Below are 27,076 nucleotides of genomic sequence, written 5' to 3'. Positions count from 1 at the left end.
TAATTAGGAGGAAAGACCCTCCTCCTCCACCCGCCACCCGGACACACACCAGCCCCCTCGCTTCCAGAGGCTGCAGTTAAAGTTTCCTTCTTAGCTCCGGGAAGGCAAAGAGACTTGAACCTGAAGTTTCGGGTGAACCCCACAGAGGAAGAGGCCCACCCGCCGACCAGCCGAGAATGCAAGATTTTTGCAACAGGCCCCGCAGGGGCCTGGCGGCTGTCCACAGACCTCTAGGTTGAAAGGGGCACCTAAGAGCCCCTCAGTCAACCTGCTTCTGGACCTTACGCCACAGTTCCGAGAGGGGAGTTCTGCCCAGTCTAGCCTCAATCCATCCGTTTAATTTTCGGTCTTTTTGGCTCTAACTGTTATGCTTAACAGCAAGCGTAACATCGGTAGTGTTACACCGAAGCGGGGAGATGGGTCTGGCGGGAACCGAGGGCCCTCTTGAAACGCCCCCCGTTCTTATTCGCCAGAAACTTTCCCCTCCGGTTGCCATGGAGAGAGACGGCCGCTGCCTCCCGTCGCCATAGCAACGTGCGGGTACCGCGGACAGCAGAAATGCGGGGCTCAGAAAGTCTTTTTGCAGTTCGCCTCTCCCCACAGTCTTGGGGTCTTCTGCCTTCGAAGCTGGGACAGGGGGCAAGTCTGACTAACTTCCCCGACTAGGAAGCTTGGCCAAAGTCCTCCCACTCCTAGCAGGGTCATCCATCTTTCTAGAATAGGTTTATCCATTCCGTTGCCACTTGTGTGGCATGTGGCAATTTACCCAGTGTTTTCACAGCCACTGTCTTTACATCTCCCCGCGGCCCGGGAAGCACTCGTCTTCACTTGTACCCCTTTCACAGAGAGGAAAAATTGCGGTTCAGGGAGGCCCAAGGTCACACCAGGCCGTGAATGCGGAGCCGGATCCCAGGCTCCTTCTCAGATCTTGAACCCTCCAGGATGCGGGACAACTCGGTCCCTCCGCCTTGAACCGCCCGGACTCAGACCGGTCGCTGAGTGTAGAGGGGGCGGCCGTGAGGCGCCAGACTTGCCAGCTGCCGCGGGATGCCACGTGAGGGGCGGAGACCCTGCGGGGAAGTGATTAAAAGCCGAACGGAGCCGGAGGGGGCCGCTGCGGGGAGGGTCTTCTTGGGGCCGCCTTGCCCCGCCCCAGTCCGGCCGCGGCGCGGGTTCCGGCGGCTGCTTGGAGGGCTGCGGTGTCCGGGGCATGAGTGGGGTGCGGGGGACCGGGGAGCCTCGGTGCCAGGCGGCGCTCGCGGTCCTGGCCTCTCTGTGCCGGGCCCGGCCGCCCCCTCTTGGGCTGGACGTGGAGACTTGTCGGAGCTTCGAGCTAGAGCCCCCAGAGCGGAGTCCGAGCGCTGCCGACTCAGGTAACAGGAAAGCAGAGGCCCTTCCTGGAGTCTCGCCCTGGCTGTCCCTGCTCCCCAAAGCCCCAGCCTCGGGAACCCCGGAGCCTAGGTGGAGAACTCTAGCTCAGGATTCTGGATTCGGATCCAGCCCTGGCTAGTGCACTGGCCATCGCTCGCAGGACAAGCATAGAGACGCGAAGGGGATCCGGGAGGGAGAGAGAATACCCCCTGCACAAGCCTGTGTGACTCGGCGGGGCCCCCGCGGAAAGCCGGGCTCCCAGGACGCGGCTCCCCGAGGGGCCTCAGTTTCCCTCTTGCTCTCTCTGCTAGCCCCGCGGGCGATCTTTCAGGGGAGGGGGTCCGTGGAGCAAGCAGGAGACCAGGGACATCCCGGCTGAGGAAGTAACTCGTCTCTTCGGAAGGTGTCAAGATCCCTGGGTGCGCCTGTCGGTCTGTCCCGTCAGTTCATCTGATCTCTCGGGGATCGTGGCCCCAGCCCCCCGGGTCTCTCAGGGAGAAACTTGGGTCTGCGCCTGGCACGAGGTCTGTGTGTCCGGGTGTCTCCGACTGCGAGTGGCTTTCTGCGTCTCCGCTGGGGGGCGGGGGGCGGGGTGGGGGAGGGTGTCTCGGCATCCTCCCCGCCGCACCCCCCACTCCCCACCCCTATAACTCGCTCCCTCGGTCTCTCTCTGACTCACTCGGACTCGGGGCCGATAAGCGACCGAACCGGTGTCTCTTGCCGACTTAGCCAAGCGGGCGCCTCCTGCCCGAACGGCGCGGACCCTGCGCCGGACGCAGTCCCAGGCGGCTGCCGAGCCCAGGAGGGAGCCCGAGCCGGGTCGAGCTCGCCGGAGCCGGTGAGTCCGGAGCGCGAGCCCCGCGGGGCCCGGGCCTGGCGCGCAACTGCGGCGTCTCCCGGGAGTCGCGACAGCGGGAATGGCGTGTCGCGCCCTGGCGGCGGGAACCGCGGGAGGGTGGGCGGCGTGTCGGCCGGCCCGCCGCGGGTATTTACCTGCCGCACCCGCGCCGCGCGGCCGCGCTCGCCCCCGGCAGCCGGGCTTCTTTGTCCGGATCCCGATGTCTGGAGGGTCCAGGGCGGGAGCGGGTAACGGGCGATCGGGAGAGGCTGGGGGCAGTGTGAAGCCTCGAGAGAGAGTACGGAGTGGGGGTGGGGAGGTCCTGCAGGGACCCGAGCTCCGGGGTTCCTTTGGCTCCACAGGCTCCACCCCTCCTTGTACCCCAACCCTGACCCCCGTGACGCTGGGCCTAGAGGTACGCTGGGGTCGCCCCGCGGCGGCGCATCAGCCGCGCGGGAGAGCGAGGAGGGGGCCCCGAGAGGCGGGAATTTTATCTCCACGCACTTCTCCTGGGACCAGAAACGGGGACCGGAGCCGCGGTTCTGGGAGGAGGTACAGGTGGGGTAAGCTCTTCAGAGGCCGTAGGTTCCAGAGTCCTGTTTTCACTTGAGGTTAAAGGTCGGAGATGTAGCTAGGTCCTAGGTTAGGAACAGTGCCGCTGGGGAATAGGGGAGAGGGAGGAGGGTAGTGGGCCCCGGGGAGGCTTGTGTGAGTGAGGGGGGCTGTGTCCAACCGTGGGGCGGGTGGAACCCACTTTGGCTCTGTGTGGGTTGTAGGGGGAGCTGCTCCCCCCACCCCGAACTCTGGTTCTGGCAGTGTTTAATCAATGAGTTGATTACTGCAGCAGAAAGAACTGAGGTTAGATATGCAGAAGAACTTTTAGAGGGTGGTACGGCGATGGAGGTTGATTCTTCTTGAAGAATCTCTGAACAAATTAGGCCCAGTAAGTGTTATCAGATTTTGGTTCTCAGGTGCCATCACCTCCTGCACTACCCAACTCCGTATGCCTGTTAGACACACAATTTCCCCCAAGTCAGGGAGTCTCTTCCTGTCTGCCTCCCCAGCTCCCTTCCCCTCTTTGCTTCAATGATCCTTCTCCAGAGGGTCTCTTAATGCTTGCTCTGACCCCCTCAGACCCTAAAGGGGCTAATTCAAGGTGAGAACACACCTGTCGAGTTCTGGATGGAGGCTGTTCCTCCTGTCTGTTTACAGCAGAAATGCTAAGGGTGGAGGGCAGCTGGCATACATGTGTACATATCCTGATACAGGGAGGCACTGGTGTTCTGACTCCAGAGAGACACCCCATAGTCTGCAGTGACAGGTACCTGGATGGCCAGGCTGGGGATGAGGGAAAGCTGAGTAGTAAGAGCCAGCAGGCCCAGATGAATCAGTATGCCTTCCCTGCAGGCTGCTTCAGAGAGCAAGGTTGAGTTGTCAGCCCTGGGGAACTTTAACTTTGGCTGCTGAGTCACAAGCCCTGTGGCCAAGCTGTGGGGGGAGGGGTCTGAAAGGGATGGGAGAGGCAGAAGAAGACCCTTGATTAGAGCAGGAAAAAGAAAAATGGTTAAGTGTGGCTTTAGGATCTTGGAGGCTTAGGTGTGCATAGAGTCTGGGGTGATGCTGTGGAATTTGGGATCAGGCCCCGAGGTATCCTACCTCCCAGGCATCCCAGAACAACTGCATTCCAGAACAACTGTCTGGGTCCAGATTCTCCATTCAGAGAAATGCTGCATCTTTTCATTTTCAGTTTCATGAAAAATGCAAGTGATGAGAGTATTCCCAGATCCCTTTGCCATTGAATGTTTTCCTCTGCCTTTCTACTCCTGTAAGTCTGTAGCTCATGGGATTTCAAGTAACACCTTGAGATTCAACAACTGAGATTCAGACTCTAGTATCATTTTCGGGGACCCTCTTATATGCCAAGGTCTATGATATGAATTGCACAAGAAATCTCAATCAGACCCTGAATTGGAAACATCTGTACACAGCTATCTGAGCTAAAAGCAAGTCCCATCTTTTCTTTAAAAACTCTGAAGGTAAAGGGTCTGCTTTCCTTCTTACTATCCACCTACCCTCACCCCCCACCCCCACCCCAGGGATACTAGCAGGCAGTTCTTCACCTTTCTTTGTGTCCTTTGCCTTATGGAGGTGAATAAACTTTTTTTTCGTAAGCCAAGTTGCAGAGTGTTAGGTGTGGATAGCTTGGGTTCTGATAGCATTCTCAAGGTAGTAAGAAGTACAGAGTTGTTCCAGAAAATGCAAGGATCTGTTGAGAGAGCCTGAGCGGCCCTGCCCCTCCCAGGCTGGTAGGCAGGAATGATTATTCTCTGGTGTACTTATGGCCATGAGATGTATGTAATGTTTTTTCACTTTTCTAATGACTCTGGAGATGTTCTGTGATTCAGCCACCTGGCTTTGAAGTTGGCCTTTTGCAGCACAGATAATATTTCTCCTGCTTGTGATGCCAAATTAAATGCACAGTATTTCATCCAAGCACACAAAAAAGTTCTGTTTCTGTAACTGAGTCAGTCCCTCACTCCTTGAGGGAAGGAAGGAATTCTGCAGATTTTGCCCTCTCTGGGGAAAAGTGCAATACAGAATCCTTTAGAATCCTTTAGATGATATTCAGACTATGGTGTGTCTTGGGCTCTAAGATTCTAGAACCAGAATCGAGGATCTAGGAGTTGTAGAGCCCTTGGATTTACAGTTCTAGAAGTTGCCTTCTCTCTGTGTGGGAACTTCAAGAGTGGGGATGGTAGATAATGTTCCATCCTCCCAAGCTCTGCACAAAAGATGTGTTCTTTTCTAACTGTTCTAGCATGACTGTGTCCTCCCTGTCCACAGAGTTGGGGTATGATGTGTGACTGAAAATGATGAGGACTAGGATTGAAGCGTGTGGATCAAGCCAGGTTTTTTTAGTTCTGTGTAGGACTTCCCTGGTGACTCAGATGGTAAAGAATCTTCCAGCAATGCAGGAGACCCAGGTTCAACCCCTGGGTCAGGAAGATCCCCTGGAGAGGGAAATGGCAACCCATTCCAGTATTCTTGCCTGGAGAATTCCAAGGACAGTGGAACCTGGTGGGCTACAGTCCATGGGGTTGCAAAGAGTTGAACATGACTGTGTGAGTAACACTTTCATTTTCCCACAGAACTGTCTGGAGCGGGGTTGGGGGAGGGGGAACATAGGGTAAGAGAAAAGTCCTGACCCAGCTAAGCTAGTCCAACTTAGGAAAACACACCTAAAAACAGAAGGTGGAGAAAAAAGGGGAGAAAATTTAAAAATAAAAACAGAAGGACATAGCCACAGTTAGGAACTGAAAGCAGAGGGGCTGAAAAGCGGAAGTGAGCAGTACATCCAGCTCTGGATTCTCCAGGTATATTCTCCACTACCTTATCCCTCCCTTCTCTCTTTGTGGGGGCTGAACTGTTTTTCTTGCTCCATGAGGACCAGGCAGACCTCTTTTCTAACTGGTTGCAGGTATAAACAGGGAGATGGCGGTGGAAGAAAAAGAATCCAACTTTCTGTCTGCCCCTCTCCCCATCATCCCAGCCTTGACTGCTCCATTCAGAGGGGCCACATGTCCTGACCACCAGGCAGAAAGGTACAGTTACCATCCACCAAAATAATACTACTAAAATAATCCCTAAATTAATGCCAATGCTCTGTTAGCTATGACACTCCATATTAGTCTCCGATTTATCCTTGAATCCTCTAATGATGGTGGAAACAGGCACCCAGTCATAAAGCTTGGTGCAGCCGTAATTAGTCCAGCATTGTCTCTCCTTATCACAGCTTTTCCAAGAGCATTAATTCCTTCTCTGTTTGGACTCCACTAATTATCCCCATCGGTAGTTCAGCCTGGATCTCTGAAAGAAGGAAAGGAAGCAAAGGCTTCCTGCTTCCCCTCCCCCTAACCCTGAATTTTAATTATACCAGGTTCTCCTAATAAATTTACAAGCAGAGCTTATTATTAATGGAAGATGTCTGTGAGCCTCAGGACAAAATAGCCTTCATTGCCCCAACACACACACACACACACACACACACACACACATACACACACTCTCTCTCTCAGGGATTTCTCAGGTACATTTCTGGATGAGACTTTTCCAGGGGCCACTGATTATTTGCCTAATGGCTATAGTTTCTGCACCTTCCAGGGAAGGAGAAAGAGATGGGGGATGAGGAGTCTGACCCCCAGAATTCTGACCAGGTTCAGAGGGTCAGGCCAAAAACCTGAATGATGCTCCCCACCCTCTCCTAATTATAGTGAAGAAATGCCTCCCCAGCTTCTCTGCCCAGACTTTGCCTGTGGAATACTTCAGCTTCACCTCCAGGCCCCTCAGGGAACTGCTCAAGACCCTGGACTTCGACATCAGAAAGTCCCCAGTTCAAATCCCAACTCTTCCGCTTAATTGAGGTACACTTTGTACAAGTTACTACCTTAATATCTCTCAACTTAGTTACTTTATCTTTGAGAAAGTGAAAGTGAAGTCACTCAGTTGTGTCCGATTCTTTGTGACCTGGTGGACTGTAGCCCGCCAGGCTCCTCTGTCCATGGGATTCTCCAGGCAAGAATACTGGAGTGGATTGCCATTTCCTTCTCCAGGCGATCTTCCCGACCCAGGGATTGAACCCGGGTCTTCTGCATTGCGGGCAGACGCTTTACCTTCTGAGCCACCAGGGAAGCCCTTCTTTGAGAGATGAATACTAATTCCTTAGGGAGGATGTAAAGATTAAGAGATCTTGTAAGGGGCACAGCACTTACTATATAGAAATAAATAACAAATACTGTTACTAGGGCTTCTTTGGTGGCTCAGACAGTAAAGAATCTGCCCACAATGCAGGAGATGTAAGAGACAAGGGTTTGACCCTGGGTTGGGAAGATCCCCTGGAGAAGAGCATGGCAGCCCACTCCAGCATTCTTGCCTAGAGAATCCTATGGACAGAGGAGCCTAGTGGGCTACAGTAGTCCACGGTGTCACAAAGAGTCGGACGTGTCTGAGCAACTAACACTTTCATTACTAGTGTTTGTATTAATGGTTCTGACCAGAGTCTTTTCCCTTCCTAGATTAGACACCGCACCTTCCAGGTTTTGGGGCATCTGAGTTTCTTGCTGGCTGCTCCCTGAGTTGTGCGGGTCTGTGCCTCCAGCTGTGTCTGCCCGGGAGCTCCTTCACTGAGGCAGCTTTCGCTCTGCAGAGCCTGACATGGCCCATTTCTGAGGGTCCATCAGCGACCCCAGACCCTGCAGCCAGCCTTCTCCAGCTCTGAGGGGAGCAGAGGAAATGGTCCTTTCTTTTCACTTCTCTCTCCAGGTTACAGTCTGTTAGCAAGAATGTCTGTTACTATTACAAAATGGATCTTCCTGACATGGGAGCCCATTAGAAAAATGGGAACAATAGCAAGTGATGAGAAAGGCTGATAAATCCTAACACTATGGGTGGAGAGAAGAGGAGGGAGCACTGGAGTATCAGGGCTCCGTCTCTGGAGAAAGAAGCGTCAGTAGGGAGATAAGAAAGGCCTGGGTTGCTAATTAATAGCCTACCATTTTCCAGAGCGAGAGGGAGGCCATGAGCCATCCCTGTCAGACAATCTGACTTAAGGTGACAGGCAGATCCTGCCCTGATGGCCTTCAGGGAATCATCAGGAAAGAAGGGGCCTGATCATCATCACCAGGAAAGAAGGGTTTTGAGGTCTCTCACATGTTTGCCCCCTGGTCCCATGTCCCCATTCCCTGCCTCAATGACCAAGCTTTGGGTCCATTCTGTACCCAGTAAACTATTACCCACCACAAAAGAAAAAACCAGGAAGAAATAACAGCAACTTATCTTTGGGAACTTTCACCACATATTGGGCTTCCCCGATGGCTCAGTGGATAAAGAATCCACCTGGCAATGCAGGAGACACGGGAGGCACAGTTCAATCCCTGGGTTGGGAAGATCCCCTGGAGGAGGAAATGCAACCCACTCCATTATTCCTGCTTGAAAAATCCTGTGGACAGAGGAGCCTGGTGGGCTACAGTCCAAAGGATCGCAAATAGTCGGACATGACTGAGCAACTAAGCACACACACACCATGTATCCAGCATTGTTCTCAAAGCCTTACTTTATCTAACATTTACAGTGATTCTTTGAAGTAAAAGAAGAGACCAATGTTTGGAGAAGTTAAGTAACTTGTTCAAGGTCACACAGTTGATGGGCGTGCTCTGTGGTCATTCTGGCACTGGTGCTCAGTGAAGATGTTTGCCTCGTGTCTCTGAGCACTTCCCCAGTCCAGGCTAGAACCCATGTGTCCTGCACAGCACCAGATCACTGGGTGTTTCTGAAGCCAAGTCCCATCACTATCTGCTCTCCCAGAGGCTGCTGGGTAATTGGTCAATATGGTTCCCCAAACCAGGTGCCCATAAAATACTGGTCTCTGATACCCAATACTGAGTAGTGAACTTCTTTTCCCCAGTTTCCAAGCAGACTTTGCAAAAGCATAGTACGTTCTGAATTGTACATTTTTCTTCCATGAATTTCTTCTTATTCCTCTGGAGCTTGCTTCTGTTCACCAGCTGGTTGGTGACAGTAATGGCAAAACAACTGAACAATGAGTATTGACAGAAAAACTTGGAGATGTGACATCTTTCACATAGTATGTATTACATCTTGAGATACAGGGATATCTAGCTATAATACGGGAGTTGGTGATGGACAGGGAGGCCTGGTGTGCTGTGATTCATGGGGTCACAAAGAGTCGGTCATGACTGAGCGACTGAACTGAATTGATAATACATAATAGCTGCTGCTGCTAAGTCACTTCAGTCGTGTCCAACTCTGTGTGACCCCATAGACAGAAGCCCACCAGGCTCCCCCGTCCCTGGGATTCTCCAGGCAAGAACACTGGAGTGGGTTGCCATTTCCTTTTCCAATGTGTGAAAGTGAAAAGTGAAAGTGAAGTCGCTCAGTCATGTCTGACCCCTAGCGACCCCACGGACTGCAGCCTACCAGGCTCCTCCATCCATGGGATTTTCTAGGCAAGAGTACTGGAGTGGCTTGCCATTGCCTTCTCGTATTATAGTATATATAGACATAATAGAATAATTGTATTATTTTAATATATATATTTGGAGAAGGAAATGGCAACCCACTCCAGTACTCTTGCCTGGAGAGTCCCATGGAGGGAGGAACCTGGTAGGCTACAGTCTATGGGGTCACACAGAGTCAGACATGACTCAGCGACTTCACAACAACGAATATATATATTATATAATAAAATAATTGTATTATTTCTACTGGTAAAATTATTCCTAGTTTGTAATGATAAAGTTAAAGCTATCTCTCTTATTAGTGTTCATGGTTTGCATGTGTTCTGCCCACTAAACAAATTTTAAAATTAAAAGATGTTCAAAATCAGACTGGGCAGAACTAGATAATTCTAATAAAAATAGCAAATATTTATTATATGGCTTACTACATTCTAGGCACTGTCCTTTGCACTTTTGATACACTTGATCTCATTCAAATCTCACAGTGACCCTATGAGGTAGATACTATTACTCTACCCATTTTATAGATGATGAAACAGAGGCTGAGAGAATTTAAGAGTCACAGTTGATAACCAGTGGAGATGGACATTGAATGAGCCCAGTCTGACTCCAAGGCAATGCTTCTTTTTCTCCAGGCTGAAGGGGAAATAAAGAAGGAAAAGGAGAGGAAGGAAGAATACAAAATACAAACACTTAGGAAGTTCATCCTCTTTTTCAATGTGTAGGACTTTCTCCCTTACCAGAGGCTTACCTCTTTCTTTTATTGGAGGATAATTGCTTTACAGTGCTGTGGTGGTCTCTGCCGTACATCAACATGACTCAGTCATAATTATATACATGTATATATTATATATATACATTCCCTCCTTCTTTAGCTTCCCTCCCCTTGCCACCTGCCCAGGTCACCACAGAGCACCAGGCTGGGCTCCCTGTGTTACACAGCAGCTTCCCGCTAGTTGTCTCTTTTACACATGATAGTGTGTACATGTCAGTGCTACTTGCTCAATTTGTCCTACCCTCTCCTTCCCCCACTGTGTCCGTCTCTCTTACCATGAACTAGTGTATGGTATAATATGAAGAGCCCTGGGTCAGAACTCAAAAGGTGGCTAAACTGCCCATCAAAATGCTATCTGCCTCACAGGGTTGAGGTTCAAACAAGACTTGAGTGGGGAAAAGGCTTTGAAGGCTGTGTATGCACCTGCAGTTTACTAGAGGCAATGCATCCTGGTGGGTTGGTCCCAGCAGGCCCGGGGTAGGAAGGCAAGTTTCTTAGGTCACCTGGACCTTTGGACAGCCCTTTGTGACACATTTTCAGCCAGGCTCTAGGGGCAGGCTGAATTCCAGGCCACATGCAGTGATTTTAATGGAGCTAAATCCTCTGCAATCATACCCACCATGGCCTAATTCTGGTCTTACCAGCCTTGCTCACCACCTCGTTCCCCTGTGGTGTGAACCCATTCAGCATGGGGTCCTAATTCTCTTTGCATGGCCCACCTGTGAGGTATCCTGGAAGAAGAGTCTCCAGGCAGAGGAAGGGCCTCCTGGCCTTACATAACCAGTATTGAGCAGCGGGTGCCAATTCCCAATAATCTCACAGCGCTGAGGGAACAACAGCCAGGGGTCATGTGGAGACACATTCCAAATAGCAACCATGCCGAGGAAAAATTGATTCCTCCACCTCTCTTTTCATTTATGAATTCAGTGTTTTTTTTTTTTTTGTCAGACTGACATTTAAATGCACTCTCTGCTCTCTGGATTCCCCCCATTTCTCCCCCTTTCTCATTAAAATTCTAATTATTACCAGAGCAAGAGAGATGTATGATCAAAGGAAAGCAAAACCCTAGAAATACCTTTTGTTTTAAGGTGACTCATATTGCAGAGAATGCCGCTGTAACAAAGAACAGATGTGGAGAGCTCAGAGATGGCCAGATACTTTTAAATACACACACACACATCTGTGATATATACTTAGCTATATCTGTGGTAGCATTCCTGTGAACCCCAAGGGTATCAGGGCTTAAGGAAACAGTCTCCAAACTATTTAGATCATAACAGCAAAATTTATTTTTATTTAATACTTCCAATATGTGTTTATTTGCTCCCATGTTCTATACACATGTACAAAAGGGGTATTGTAAAGCTGACTCTCCAAACACTCAGCAGTTGTGTGACCCTGGGTAATTTATTTAACCTTTTGTGCCTTAGTTTCCTCATCTGCAAAACGAGTATAATAATCTTCACCTATTTCACTGGAGAGTCTTAACTGAGTGAATACATAAAAAGCACTTTGCACCTTGGACATTGTAATGTTCATAACTTGACTAAATTCAGTAACAAAATTCATTACTATCAATTTGTATATTACAATTCTGATTTTTTTATTTTTCAGATAATGAATAAATATTCAAGAAATCTGATATTTTTCTCTTAAACTCCCAGGATGCATGCACACCGTAATTGGAGACCTTTAGTCTAGAAGTTAACTTAGAGTCAGTTTGTCTGGTCCCTAGCAGTCTCTGGTGGACTAACCTCAGCTCCTATGCTGGGGAGAGGCTCCCAGGTCTCTGTGCAGGGGCCTGGGGGCTGGAGAAGGTGGCAAAAGGCATGAGGGTCCCATTTTCTTATTCCTTAGTCCTGAAGGTGGTAGCTGATCAAGGCCAATACCCTATAGCCAGGGAGTCGGGAGGCAGTGCTAGCTCCCCAGAGAGGATGACTGATGTTTTGGCCTCTTCCTCAGGTCCCTCTGGAAGGAGGAGAGCTTTCCCTGGGGCCTGTGCTGTGGGAGTTCTCTTGATCCCCCGAAGAGGGACCAAGCATCTCCCAGCCTAGTTTAGTACCGGGAACTTGGCAAGTGCTCAGTAAATATTGATTGAGTGATAATGACAGCTGTTTTATTTGACATTGATCGACTGATTCATTCATTCATTCTCATGTGTCAACTTCTATGCTGAGCCTTGAGTCAGACAAATAAAAAATAACACAGGGTTATAGTAACCTACAGTTTAATCCAGGACAAACAGTCTGGGACAGTGGAATGAGCCCCAGGCTGGGTGGGCAGTGGACATCTGGACCCTGGTCTACTCTGTGATCTCTGACCACAGGCAAGTCCCTCGTCTGGAACACTGCTCCCACCTGCAAAAGCACAGCCTGACCTTGGTACTTGTAGGGTCATTCCTCACCTTAAATCCCAAGGTTCTTAAGGCTTGGGACAGGATAATTCAGAGGCTGCAAGCTCATAGGCCCGCAGTGGCAGGCAAGTAACAGGGATAGGAGCTGGTGAGCACACAGCCTTCTGAAGGGCATTGCCAGTTCTCAGTATGTGGGAACACAGGTCCAGTTACCAAGTCCTCAGGCCATTTCCAGAGAAGCCAGGAATCTGGTGTGATGATGACAATAGTGATGATGGAACTGCTTGATTTTTCAGTCATATGAAAGCCCAACAAGCCTCCTCTTCTGGCTTGTCTACAAGTGACCTTTGTGCAAACCCATTGGTTCAAGGCTTCCTGGTGTCTTAGAGTAAGAAGAGGCCTTGAGCTCAAAGGTTCATTTCCTAAAGGTGGGGTGGGGGTGGGGGGTGTGTTTAGTAACTTCTCCCAGAGAGAGGCATCCTTCACAACCCTCCTAGGGTAATGGACATCCTACTTGGGGCACCGGGTGGAACAGTGAGTGCCTGACTCTGAATCAACCATGACATTCAAAAATACCAGTGTTACAGCAGAGCTCTCACATAGCCACAGGAATGGGGGCAAAGGACAGCTATCGGAATTGTTTGTATTTAGCTCTGAAGTAGAAGACTCTTGAGAGTCCCTTGGACTGCAAGGAGATCCAACCAGTCCATTCTAGAGGAGATCAATCCTGGGTGTTCACTGGAAGGACTTATGCTAAAACTGAAACTCCAATACTTTGGCCACCTCAGGCGATGAGTTGACTCACTGGAAAAGACTCTGATGCTGGGAGCAATTGGGGGTAGGAGGAGACGGGGACGACAGAGAATGAGGTGGCTGGATGGCATCACCGACTCGATGGACATGAGTTTGAGTGAACTCCGGGAGTTGGTGATGGACAGGGAGGCCTGGCGTGCTGTGGTTCATGGGGTCGCAAAGAGTCGGTCATGACTGAGCGACTGAACTGAACTGAACTGAAACTGTGTGGATCAGATTCCAACTTGGTGTGGTGTGTGCGGGCTCAGTCATGTCCAACTTTGTGCCACCCTATGGACTGTTGCCCTTCAGGCTCCTCTGTCCATGGGATTTTCCAAGCAAGAATACTGGAAAGGGTTGCCATTTCCTTCTCCAGGGAGATTCCAACTTCATGCAAGTATCTGTTGAGCCTACTATGTGCACACTTCTGGGAATACAGAAGCATTAGACCTAATCCCCACCCTCAAGGAGATTATGCCTGATCTCGTTCTCTTCAAGTCAACCTACTCACTATATAGTAGCTCCTGCTGTGGGCTTGGCGGGCTTGGGGTGAGCGAAGAGAGTCAAGTATCTCAGCCTGGGGCCCCCAATGCCTCACAACCTGTGGAGGAAGAGAACTGTCTGCAGAAAACTACTCTTATAAGTCTGGCCATAGTAACAGTTCTAATAGAAATTCAAACAGCATCCAAATGTGAACGCTTCACGAATCTGCACATTTGCTTAGGCTGCTATTTAAATTACTTTCCATTCCCCGGGCACATGCCAACAGGGAGTCGGGGAGGCAGCGCAGGTGCCCCCCAATCTGGCGGCGGGGGGCGGGGCGGAGCTGGCGCAGTCAGCCTGAGGTGAACACAAGGCCGCAGATACTTCACAAGTTGGATGTGGAGCACTGACCCTACAACCGTCCCCCCTCTGCCTGGGCAGCCTTCTCACGACCACTCTTTTCTCTTCTTCCGTCTCTGTCCCTTGTGTGTGGCCCCTCCTTGAAACCCCTTCCCGGCTTCTCCCCGCCTCTGTCTGTCTCTGTCCCTCCCTGCCTGGCTGAGGGCAGGCACCTCTGTCAGCCTCTTCGCCGTGGTAGTTATTGTGTGTGGCGTGGCCCTGGTGGCAGTTTTTCTCTTTCTCTTTTGGAAGCTGTGCTGGATGCCCTGGAGGAACAAGGAGGCCTCCAGCCCCTCCTCTGCTAACCCCTCCCCGGAGGCCCTCCAGAGCCCCAGCTCCAGAGGCAACATGGCGGACAAGCTCAAGGACCCCCACACCCTGGGCTTCCTCGAGGCGGCTGTGAAGATCAGCCACACGTCCCCAGATATCCCGGCCGAGGTGCAGATGTCTGTCAAAGAGCACATCAAGCGTCACACACGGCTGCAGCGACAGACCACAGAGCCAGCCTCGTCCACCAGGTGAGGAGTGGACCCCTCCCTTCCTTCCCTCCACATTCTTGAATCCAGTCCATGAATGAGATTCCAGCCTGGGAGGATCAGAGACCGGAAATACTCACATGTGTATTCTGGTTGGAGAATATGTCAGATGATGTCTTCCATGGTAGGTGATCAGCTTGGAGGTGGGCACCAGAAGTGACTTCAGGAGAGGAGAACCTTTGAGATGGGGTGCTGAGCAGGTGGTCAACCTTGAGATGTGTGTGGGCGGAAGGTGTTGGCTTGTCCAGAGGGAAAAGAATATGCAGAGGTGCAGAGGCATAAAAGTTAATGATGTTTCTATGTCCGTACCACCTCTGAGATGGAGTCTGCAGTGTGTGGGAGAGAAACAAGAGATTCCTAACATTTTGAGAAGGAGAATAGCCTTTGACAGAGTTCCCTGCCTTACAGAAATTGTATACATGACATTCTTTATCTGAACAAACAAAATGACAAAAAAAACCCACCATGTAATGACAAAAACCTACTCTAAATTCAGAAACTTTTAAAAGATGTGGAACGTGTATGCATAAGGTGTGGTATTTATTAAAAATTATGGATTCCTGGGTCCAGGATCCCAGCGGACTGGCCAAAGGGAAGCAGGCCTGGTCTTCAGATTGAAAGCCAGAAATGGTTCAAGTGCTGGGTCACATTTATGGAGTCTGTTTTTTGACATCAGGCAAATTGCTCATTTTCCTAAGCCTCAGTTTTCCCAACTGTAAAACAGGGCTAATGATGCTCATAAGGTTGCTGTGAGGAGCCAGTGTAAGAATCCATGAGATAATAAGAGCTTATTATATACCTGGCTCTGTTCTAAGCACTTTGTGTGTATTCACTTCGCCCCACAGCAATCCTCTGCAATTGCTACTTTTATTTCATATCTTATAGTACAGAGAGATTAAATAATGTATCTCAGGTCATGTAGCTAGAAAGTGGCAGAGGGAAAGGGGGTGATGATCCTGAAGGAATGCTGTATGGAGGGTGGGAAAGGATAGTCCTTCTAAATAGGGGAGCTTTTTAAGTAGGTGAACCAGAGTCACGTCTACCAGGAAGGAAACCTAGAAAGCCAGAAGCAGAAAAGCAGGGGAAAAGACAATGATCACAATGGCAAACATTTACTAAAGCTGGTTAGGAACCAGGCCCCATGCCAACTGCCTTACGTGGATTAAGACATGCGCTCAAAGTGCAGCAGAGGTAAAAGGGGTCAACCGGCAGGAATAAAGGGGTCCTCACACGGGGTAGGGGTAGGATGAGCCGGGGCCCTGAGCCATGTGGCCTGAACCCCTCTCTCCCCTCCCCCGACCTCACTCTGCCCTCTCCCGCCTCCTCCAGGCACACGTCCTTCAAGCGCCACCTGCCGCGGCAGATGCATGTGTCCAGCATGGACTACGGCAACGAGCTGCCCCCAGCGGCGGAGCAGCCCACCAGCATCGGCCGCATCAAGCCCGAACTCTATAAGCAGAAGTCGGTGGATGGGGACGACGCCAAATCCGAGGCCAAGAGCTGCGGGAAGATCAACTTCAGCCTGCGCTACGACTACGAGAACGAGACCCTGATTGTGCGCATCCTGAAGGCCTTCGACCTCCCAGCCAAGGACTTTTGCGGCAGCTCCGACCCTTACGTCAAGATCTACCTCCTGCCGGATCGCAAGTGCAAGCTGCAGACCCGGGTGCACCGCAAAACCCTGAACCCCACCTTCGACGAGAACTTCCACTTCCCGGTGCCCTACGAGGAGCTGGCTGACCGCAAGCTGCATCTCAGCGTCTTCGACTTTGACCGCTTCTCCCGCCACGACATGATCGGGGAGGTGATCCTGGACAACCTCTTTGAGGCCTCCGACCTGTCCCGGGAAACCTCCATCTGGAAGGACATCCAGTATGCCACAAGTGTGAGTACCGCTGGCCCCGGGGGCCTCTTGAGGGTTTATAGTTCTGGATTTGAGTGGATGTGTCCCTGAACCGCCGAGCCCCTAGAGACAAATGGGCCTCTGCCCTTCAGGATGTGAAAGGGGACCCCGACTCAGAGCCCAGCCCACCCCGGAGAAATCCTTGCACTGGGCCCCAGGTGGGAGGGGAGGGAGGGTGACAGCAGAGCTCTCAAGTGGTTGGAAAGGGAAGGAAAGGGAATTTGTATCTATTACTTCTGATGCATCTTCTGTAGTGGTTGCCTCTACCTGCTAGGCCTCAGGACTACCACCTATAATGTATGTCTTTTATCATGGGTGAGGATGGGGCCAGGCCTACAGACTGACTCAGAGACAGCAGCACGTGCAGCCTGGCACAGGCGATCAAGGACAGGTTGTATTAATCAGGATAAACCAGGTTATGCAGCAGCAACGAATAATCCTAGGATTTGGTAGCGTAAAGCAGCCAAGATTTAGTTCTCGTTCATGTTACATGTGGTTTGCAGCTTGACCAGGGTTCCATTCTACCTTGTCACCAAGTTTACAGAGGCTCCGTTTTGACCCTGTGTTCCTAGTTACCACCTCAGGAAGGAGGAGATATGGCAAATTGTGCACTATTTCTTAAAGCTTCCATGCTGAAATGACACATGTCACTTCCACTCATGTTTCATTAGCCAAAGCAAGACACATGTGACTCCTAATATTAAGGGAACAGGGCAAAGCAATCCTACCACATGTCCAGAAGGGGGACTGGAAGTCCTTAACAATCAGGACTAGACACTACCATGCAGCAGAGCCCCTGCTCTCAGGCCCTGCCTGCCTGGGCCATCTAGAAGTTGGTAGGGGAGGAGGCCAGCCTGAAAGGAGACCTGGCTAATTCACACACTACAGAGCCAGATGCTGGGCTCTTTATGATCAATTAGAATTAACCAGGAAGGTTTCAAGGTGCACAAGGAAAGGGTTATGTATTGGTGTACAAGGAAAGGATTATTAAAGAAGCAATGGGAGTTGGATACGGTTAACCGGGAAGACTTCTTGGAGGAGAAAGTCAAGTACTATTTTGAAAATGAGTAAGGCTTGAGTTGGCTTTTTTAATTGGAGGGCAGTTTTGGCACAGAGAATTAAGAGGGCATCTCCAAAACCCTTGGGTCCAGCATAGACAATGTTCTCCAGGGCCCTGGGTGGCTGTTGAAGAAGCTGTGTAATTGCATCCCACAGATGTAGGTGTGGGATGTACCTCTAAGTCCAGCCAGGCATCCAAGAGCCCTGAAGGGGTGTTGCCACCAAATGCCAAAGGCCTTGTGTCTGGTGTCTTGAACACCAAGTGGTTGAGTGTCCCCTGGGATATTTCTTTCACTATTTCTCTGGGTTCAGACTCTCCCTGTGGACAATCAATGCTCAATATCTATGTATTGAATTTGTAAGGAGAGAGGCTGGGAAAATCAACCCCACTCAGGTGGGAAAAGGAATTGATTTGTTCAAGGAGAGAAAGCTTGGTGGGCTCTGTTTCTGCTCCGGGAAGGTCTCTGGGATAGCCCATTCTCCTGGCTGGTGCTAACTTTGGTCCAGTTTGGTGTCCCAGTGACTCCCCTACTTTTGCTTTCCTGAAACATCATTCCCAAGAACAGAGAATAGCACAGGCAGGGGGCCTTGCAGACGGGGCGGGCAGACGGGGCCGGCTGGAACAGCAGCTGTGCACCAGCCCCAAGCTCAGGAGCTCTGCTCTATAAATCACTGTGAAGTTTACATCTGGTACAGCTCTTCCCTTGTGGTCTCGAATGGCAGCAGCTTCATTATGGTGACTGTACAGGTAGCGAAGAGCAGCTTAGTCCTCCCCAATCTATGGCTGAGGCCCAGGGGCTCAGAGAGAGAGGGGAGGGGGCCAGGGGCTGTGAGGAGCAGGGCTCAACTCAGCCCTTTGAGGAGCCTCCCTTCTCCTCCCCAGAGACCTCCCGTTCCTGTGACTTTAGCTCCAGGCACGATGGACGCCCCCATCCTGGAGCAGGCAGGCAGTCTGCGCTCAGGGACGCCCCTCACCTGAATGCTAACTTCCTAGAATTCCGTGGCTGTCCCTACCCTTGTCCCACACCTCTTCCCCAGCCCAGCTTGAGAAAAGGACAGACCCTCACCATCCTCATCACCCTCAGTCAGTACCATTATAGTCCTCCTCCATCTTCTCTTAAGCAGGACCCTGTGCAAAGCACTGGGGAGGAAGGGGGGTCTGGGATAGAAGACAGCCTCTTTGACCCATTGCAGAACTCGAATTATAGAGACAAGAAATGTTCATGCAGTAGCTAGTGATGCAAAGTAGCAAATAACGTGTGAGGTTGTAAGATCTGAGAATTAGGACAGTCAGGGACGGTTTCTTGGGTGAAAGAGAATTTAGCTGTATGAGGAGGGATTGATATACATAACTTGATGTGCAAAGAGGAAGGGGACGCATTCTAGCCGAGGGCAGGAGGAGTCTGGGACCAGGAGTTTCCGAAGCTGAAGATGGGGTGACTTGCTCATATACCCATCTTGCTCGCAGTCTGTGGGATGAATGTTCTGTCTGGTGAGGCCACCAGGGCCCTCCTCTCTGCAGCTTCTCAGCAGGCTGGCTCTCAGGGGCAGTCTCTTTATCCTGGGGGGATGAGGATTCAGGCAAAGAAAGGGAAAAGGAAATAAAGAGCTGGTGCTTTTGCTTGAGCTGACTCTAAAATTGTAATTACGTTGAGGCCAGAGAGGCCCAAGTTGCAGTGACGGGGAATGATTGAACACTCCATGTATGTGAAATCCTGCAGCTAGCGCCATGGGGGCCAGTGTGGATGAGCCCAGTCGGCTCCCATCTCTCCCTTGTGCCAGATTCCTGCCAGATTCCGTTCTTAGAGTTGCATTTTGGCCTCCAGCTCCTGTAACCTTCAGGCTGGTCCCTGAACACGCCTGGCATTTCTGCCTCTTGCCTTTGCTGCCAAGGTTCCCTCTGGCAGGAGGCCTTTCGCCCACCTCTCAGACCCAAACCAACCCACCTTTGAAAGCCTCCCCCAAAGTCCTTCCAGTCTCAGAAAAGTCACTCCTGGATTTATTCTCTGGGTCCCTCAGTTATACACGGAATCATACTGTCCTGCAAAGTCCACCCAGTGGCTTAGGAATGGTTTGTGTCCCACATTTGACTTTTTTATTTTCCCTCAGGACTGAGCGTGTCATTTTATGCAAACTTAAGAACTCAGCACCTTCTTGCTGAATGACCGACGGCTTAGTTAATTCAAATGAAACTACATATTGGTGCACAGAGAAAGGATTATTAAAGAAGCAGTGCAGTTAACCTGGGAAGCCTTCCTGGAGGAGAAAGTCAAGTAGTATTTTGAAAATGAGCAGAGCTAGGCATGGCTCTGCATTCCTTCAGAGTGATGGTTCGGGTAGATGGCTGATGTCTGGAGTAGCAAAGAAATGAGCCAGTCGGATCGGGTGGTCTGGACTGAAGTGGAGGGTCAGTGACTCACAGTCTGGTAGAAGGAGAAGCCCTGTAAGAAGCGGGCTGGGGAGGCTGCTCTGAGGTCACACCAGTCTACGAATGCTGTCTGCTTGTTGCTCCTCGCACCCATATGGGAGGATCAGGTGCAGCCCTGACAGGTGGAACCAGGCAGGTTCTTTATTTTGGTCCCTGCCCCGGTGCTTAAGGTGGTTTAGAGTGGCAAAGCCTGGAGCATTTGTGTTGTTTCGTTACAAGCACTGAACGTGGAGCTTCAAAGCTAGTGAAGGGAAGGTATGCATCCAATTAGGCAAGCTTTTTTAATCGCAAACCCTTAAGGCCCAAGGAACACTGGCCTCAGCATCCCCAGGTTGTTCTGGGCGAAGCTTAGGCTGTAACAGAGCTACCCCTCCCCCTCAACTGGAGGGTGAGAAGCAGGCATAGCAGACATGTTGGGGCCATCCGAGCCCGAGCCCTCTATTGTTCCCCGGAATCAAGATGCTCAGGCTGCCACTGAGGCTTCCTCCTCTCGCAGGCTTGACTAAGGTCCCCTGGAGGTCTCCTGGGAGTTCCCTGCGGTTTGCCATTTTTCTCTCCACCCAGAACTTCCGTTGGCTGAGATCATTCTGCTCTTCTCTTCCCCCCTTCAGCCCCCAGTCTCATTATTTCTATATAAAGCTGTAGATTTATCATTATAATAGAGCCGCCGTCACCAAGGTTTGCTAACATCTCTGTAATCTTGTAGTTATTGCTACAGAGGCCTCAGACCCCAGCGCACACAACTGTTCCTGTCCCCACTCCTGCTCCTTCATGGAGGCTGTAATTGGGGCCATAAATACTTGCCATGCTTGGTGGCATTAATGGACTTGGCCATCTTTCTGCCTTACCGGGTTCCCCATAGGTCAGAGTGAGCGTGTGTGGTCATGTGCGTGTGCGTGTGTATGTATATATGAGTGCATGTATGTGTGTGTTTCGGTGGCAATGCAGCGCTCCATAGACTATTAGGGAGCCTGGACTCAGTCTGCAGGGGGAAGGGAGGCCTTGTATGGTGGAACAATCTATTCTCTAGCCTGGAAATGGGCAGAGCTGGGTACAAAGAGCTCAGGCTTTGGTACCAGACATACTTGTGTTGTATTCTAGCTTTTGCACTTTCTTGCTTTGAGACCCTAGGGACATTGTCTAAAGCGTGCCTCAGTTTCTTCATCAGGAAAGTGGGAGGTAATAATGGTACCTAGCTTGTATTATATGTAGTCAATTAAATAAAATGCAAAGATGCCTAGGGCAGCACTGTCTCAGGGCAGCCTGCTGGGCTCCGTTCTTACAGTGCCTTTCTTCTAACTCAGCCTCCAGGGCACTATTTGTACCACCCCCAGCTTTGGTCCAGACCATCTATTCTGACAGGTGGTTGGCTATTATTAATTCCTATTTTATTTATTTCCCTCTTTTATGTATTGTCCTACCGTGTGTTCTCTGTGTGACCTTGGAAAAATGACTTGCCCTCTCTGGGCTACACTTTCCTCAGAAACCAGTTTCAAAGTTTGAGATTCTGAGATTCTCAGCTTCTCCTGTAAAGAAGCGATTTGAAATCAAAAACCCAGTGCGCGGGAGTGTGGTCCCACTAGTAGAGGCCTAAACACCGGGTTGATCGGCCACTGGGCAGAATTCCCTCCCTCAGTGTCAATAAGAATCAGTCCTCTCTTCGGACCCCTGGGGAATGTCCTCCGGGGAGTTGCTACCACAAGCAAGGCCCCGTCAACAAGCCTTCTTCCTCCTTTTCCTCTGAGAAACAGTCCTTCACCTGGCCTCAGTGCCCTCCCCACCTTTCAGGTCCCCCATCTACCAGTTATTAATGTGGAGGTTATTACTTGAGTTCCTACCAGGAGCCAAGAGCACAGGCAACTTCCCCGTTTCATCCTCACCATAAGCCTTACTACTGTGCCCCGTATGTAAGCAAAGAAATGAAGGTTGCAGGCTCAGTGACACCCACTGTCACCCAGACAGTGGTAGAGCGCCTTCAGAAAGCCCAGGCCTCCAGCAGAGCCCACGTCCTGGCGCGGCTAGAGGGGCGTAAGTGTCATTATGTTGCTCCCTGGGCAGAAGACAGACCCTGAAATTGTGCGGCTCGTCAGGAAATCCAGAAGTGTTTGGTTTGGATTTTTCTTCGTGACCTGGTTCATTCCTCTTGTTCCAGGGGACTTTTGTGCTGACACCTGGATTCTGTTACCATCTCCCCAGTGTTCTTCCTGTGGGCACTGAGTTTGACATTAATTCCTCTTTCAGTCAACAAACACGTACCGAGTGTCAACTATGTGCTGTCAGTTTGATCACTGAGCACGTGTTGTGTATAGAAGCCTGGCTGGGCTGTGGAAAGGATGACAAAGAAAGAGCGCAGCTCCTACAGCTTAGGCTAATGGGAATTGTGTCCAGTGACCCCCCTGCCAACCTCCCAACCCTCTCACACAGAGGGCACACACTTGGGGACAGACCAATTCAGATGTCCACAAACAAAATTACCCAAGCTGCTGTACTGCAGTCGTAAGCAGAAATGTTGAGGAGAGATGGAGAAAAGAAATCAGAGTCAGACGAGATTGCTTTGGGAAAGTTTTTAGAAAAAGAAAATGTTAGGCTAGGCATTGATGGCAGTGAAGGAAGAGAGTATTGAGAGTCAGAGGGAAGGGAGTGTGTTTCTCTGTTTTCTTTGGATTGGGGGAAAGATCTAGAAAGAACCTCTCTCGCATATGGTGGGTTTCTTCTCTTTGTGCAGTAACTACTTGTGGCATAATTACTGTGTACCAGACACCAGCTAGCCCGGGGGATATGAAAATTTCAACTCGGTCCAGTCCTCAAAGCTTCACATTCTGAAGGGGGAGGTAGGAAGGCAGTTCTCTTGTCCCAGGGGGACATGCAGGTCCCAGTGTGTTGGTGGAAGACTGGCCTCCTGGAATGAAATTGCTTTCCTTGCCAGAAAAGTGTTAGTTGCATCCTTTTCTCACACCCATGTGCTTGAGTCCAGCAGGATCCAAGGGTAGCTTACAAAAGGCCTTTTCAATTAGAGTCAAAGAATCTGCCAAACTGAGTCACTGTGACTCATTCAATCACCCTGGGACAAAGCCTCCCAGATACTCTTGACTAGCAGTTTGATGCAACACCTTCAAAGTGCCCACCTTGGATCTCAGGCTCCCAGTTCTACCCTGGCCAGGAGGCAGGGCAGGAGCAAGAGGGAAGCATAATGAAATTTCACCCACATGTGTTCAGTAACCTCTTAAGAACTTATTTGGGTCCAAGAGCGCTGGATATTGAAGGACAAACATAGTCCTTATTTTCAAGGAGCTGACGGTTGGGTGGAGGTTTCAGAGCAAGTAAAAATGTAACCAAAAGAACACTACTTAAGTTGGCGTGAAAAGGGAATGGGGGAAGACAGAGGTGATACTGAAGCCGGAAGAGTGAGGGAGTGGAGTGGGGGTGCAGATGGCAAAAGAGAATGCAAGAGTAAGATTTGAGTTTGGGGAACAGTCACAGTCAAGAAGAAAGAGGAGAGGGACCAGCACAGGATACCAAGCAGGGGGAGAGCGCAAAGAAAAGAGAAGTGAGGACAGCCAAGGAGGGGTGGTTCAGGAATTGTTCATCCAGCGGTGATTTCTTCAGGCATCTGCAAGGTACCAAGCCCAGTCCTGGACATTGCGGATGGTTGTTGCTATTCAGTCACTAAGTCGTGTCTGACTCTTTGTGACGCGATGGACTGCAGGGCTCCAGGCTTCCACGTCCCTCACTATCTCCTAGGGTTTGTCCAAGTTCATGTCCTTTGAGTCGGTGATGCCACCCAACCATCTCATCCTCTGTCGTCCCCTTCTTCTCCTGCCCTCAATCTTTCCCAGCATCAGGGTCTTTGCCAATGAGTCAGCTGTTCACATCAGGTGACCAAAGTATTGGAGCTTCAGCTGGCAAACCACTCGAGTATTCTTGCCTGCAAGAACCCTGTGAACAGTATAAAAAAAACATTGTGGATGCATGGTAAATGAAGCCCCTGCTCTCAGGGAGCTTACACCCTGGTGTGGGGAGACAAATGAGTAAGTGAGATAAATAGTATGTTTGAGAGTGATGAGTGGCCTAGAGAAAATAAAGCCTGGAAGTGTGGTGGGGCATGTTGAGTTGGGAGGATGGCTGGAGGAGAGGTCCTACGCTTGCATACTCAGTTGCTCAGTCATGTTCAACTCTTCGTGACCCCAGGGACTGTAATCCGCCAGGCTCCTCTGTCCATGGAATTCTCCAGGCAAGAATACTGGTGGGTTGCCATTTCCTCCTTAGAGGATCTTCCCGACCCAGAGATCAAATCCATCCCTCTTGCGTCTTCTGCATTGGCAGGTGGGTTCTTTACAACCTGCACCACCTGGGAAGCCCAATCACAGGGTTAAGCAGGTTAGCCAGGGGAGATATCCCCAAGAGGAGGCCAGCCGAGTAGGCCTGAGAGATAAGAGGGAGAGAGCCATGCAGAGGTCCAGACAGAGAAAATGCCAAATGCAAAGATCCTGAGGTGGGAGAACACCCGGCTTGTTCAAAGAAGTAAGGGTTCAATGTGGCTGAAGCAGAAATGGGGCTGGAGAGGAGAGAGAATAAAAGATGAAGTGAGAGGGGGAAAGGGGCAGGAAAAGTTCTTGGAGTTCCACAGTCAAAAGTTTAAAAGCATCACTAGGGCTGACAGACTGGAAATAGACTATACAACCAGGGCAATGACAGGGATATCCATTGGGAAGCTGTTGCCGTGAAAGAGAGACAGTGGTGGTTTGGACAGGGATGGGGGTAGAAATGTAAGCTGTTCTTGATTCTTGATGTATTTCGAAAGCAGAATTAGTAGTATTTGCTGACAGATTGGGTACAGGGTCTAAAGTGTAGAGAAAGAGAAGAATCAAGGTTGTCAGCCTGAGCAACTCAGGAGGGAATCTCCATCAACTGAGTCGGGGAATTCTGGAGGGAGAACCCATATGAGGAGGAAGATTAAGAACTCAGATTTGAACATGTGGTAGCTGAGATACTGGGGATATTCAAGTGGAGGTGTTGGCTAGTAACTTGGATAAAGAATGTACCAGAAGAGAAGCCTTGGCTGAACAACTCAGTATAGGGGATATCAGCATGTAGAATGGTGTTAAAATTCATGAGGTTAGTTGAGATCCTGAATTTAGAGAAGAGGAAAGACCCAAGACTGAACCATGGGACCCTCTACTGTTTAGACTGTGGGGACCATGAGGAAAAGTCAGCAAAGGAGGCTGATAACCAACAACCAGTTAATTAGGAGGAAAAACCAGGAAAGTACAGTTTCCTGGGAAACCAAGGCTGTGTGTCCAGGATGAGAGAGGGAAGGATCATCAACATCAGACCCTGCAATGGATCAAGTTAGATGCAGACTGAGACGTGACCATTTTGCTCAGCATCAGCCTTGCTGAGAGCTGATGGAGTCCCATTGGAGATGAGGTCATTGGTGGAAGATTGGGACATGGTTGTGTGTGTCATTTTAGAGGAACTCTTGTTTTCATTTATGTGTCATTTAGGGAAGTGAGCTCTCAGTGACTTGGCAGGCTGGTTTTGCAGTGTGCATGTATGCATCTGCCACACTTGGGGAGAAGTGGGATGGAGCTGGGGGGAGTGGGTGAGCGGCCCCAGTCCACTCAGAGCAAATCAGGCCAAGACAGCACATTGCATCAGGGATTTGCAGCAAGGCTAGGTATCCCTGGAATTCTGCCTTCTGGACTGGACTCTTGCAAGCAGGACTAAGCCTGGAGAGAAGCCAAGAGAGAGAACCTTCCAAGAGAGGTGCACAGGGCAGATCAGGGTCACATGGAGGCTCCAGGAGGTGTGAAAGGAGCAAGCTGGGCCTGGGCCCGGGCTGCGTGCCCAAACCCATGACGACTGCTCCCCAGGCCCTCCAGTCAGAGCTGCTCTGAATAATGTATGAAGCCAGCCAGCCCTGCCCACTGTTTTGGTGGCCGAGTCCCTGTGAGCCCTGGTTTGCCCTCCTGGCAGCCTGACGCCAGCCTGAGTCAGAAGCCCCTGCGTGGCTCAGGGCTGCAGGCCTCCCATGTTTACTTGCTGCTCAGCTGGAGCTACTTGTCTCTGCTCATGTTCACTTACCCCACGCTCCCTGGGGCCTGGCCTCATTATCCTCATTATTCCCAAGAATGCTGAGCTCTCCTGCACCTCCACCGTCAGGCCGTTGTGTTGTTGTTCAGTCTCTGTGTTCTACTCTTTGCGACCCCGTGGACTGCAGCACTCCAGGCCTTCCTGTCCCTCACCATCTCCCAGAGTTTGCTCAAGCTCATGTCCATCGAATCAGTGATGCCATCCAACCATCTCATCCTCTGTCACCCTCTTCTTCTGCCTTCAATCTTTCCCAGCATCAGGGTCTTTTCCAGTGAGTCGGCTCTTTGTGTCAGGTGGCCAAAGTATTGGAGCTTCAGCATCAGTCCTTCCAATGAATATTTAGGGTTGATTTCCTTTAGGATTTACTGGTTGGATCTCCTTGCAGTCCAAGGGACTCTCAACAGTCTTCTCCAGCACCACAATTCAAAAGCATCAATTCTTTGGCTGGGATAAGGGCGAAAATGTCCAGACCAGACCCCACACAGCTGATTGCTTCAGTCCCTGCCAATGTAGAATGCAGCTGGCCAGCATCTCTCCTCTGAGAGGGGAGGAGAGGGAGGGCCTGGTTGCTTGCCTCCCTCAAGGATGCCAAGTGATGATGGGGATGTCGAAGCCAGGAGTGCTTTCCCTTGAGACCTGCAGCCCTGCCTTCCGAGATCTTGTTCTACTTTGGGAGGAAGTAGGAAAGGGGTGCACCAGGGGTCCCACAATGCTCAAAGCTCAGGTCCTGAGAATGTGACTCTCCCCACCAGGCCCCAGGTTCTGCAGCCAATGTGACCTTGACTCTTCTGGGAACTACTCAAAGGGCCAAGGCTCCTCTACCCAAGTGTTGCTGAAAATCCATCAAGAACGCAGCAATGGGGAGAGGCGGGGTGTGGGTCTGAGCTCCAACCTGCAGGCAACAAGTCTTTTCGGGGGAGAGAGGGGACAGAATCCCAGAATTGCCACAGGGTCCCCGCACTGCAAGCGAGAGCCCCAGACCTGCAAGTTGTCCCTTCAGCAGAGGTGATGG

At 50.7% G+C, this 27,076-nt stretch overlaps 1 protein-coding gene across 5 annotated transcripts in view; it reads left to right on the top strand.

Annotated features, from left to right (window-relative positions):
- Positions 1-1,047: 1,047 nt before the first annotated feature.
- The window catches only part of SYT6 (synaptotagmin 6), a 65,612-nt gene continuing 39,583 nt past the window's right edge, over positions 1,048-27,076 (top strand). For 2 of the 5 annotated variants that reach the window (XM_088834888.1, XM_088834887.1), the window contains exons 1-3: positions 1,211-1,373; positions 14,215-14,563; positions 15,911-16,466. In XM_088834888.1, the coding sequence (XP_088691014.1) occupies positions 1,211-1,373; positions 14,215-14,563; positions 15,911-16,466 (1,068 nt within the window). Of the gene's footprint in view, positions 1,374-2,288; positions 2,625-14,214; positions 14,564-15,910; positions 16,467-27,076 lie in introns of those variants that run through there. The other 3 variants (XM_055402917.2, XM_088834886.1, XM_088834889.1) reach the window with 3 other exon arrangements.

Source organism: Moschus berezovskii, chromosome 4, assembly GCF_049115385.1.
Source record: "Moschus berezovskii isolate FMDL1 chromosome 4, NW_MosBer_1.0, whole genome shotgun sequence".
NCBI classification, from domain to species: domain Eukaryota; kingdom Metazoa; phylum Chordata; class Mammalia; order Artiodactyla; family Moschidae; genus Moschus; species Moschus berezovskii.
Note: the sequence above shows the minus strand (reverse complement) of the source record. Positions and strands in the feature narration are given on the sequence as shown.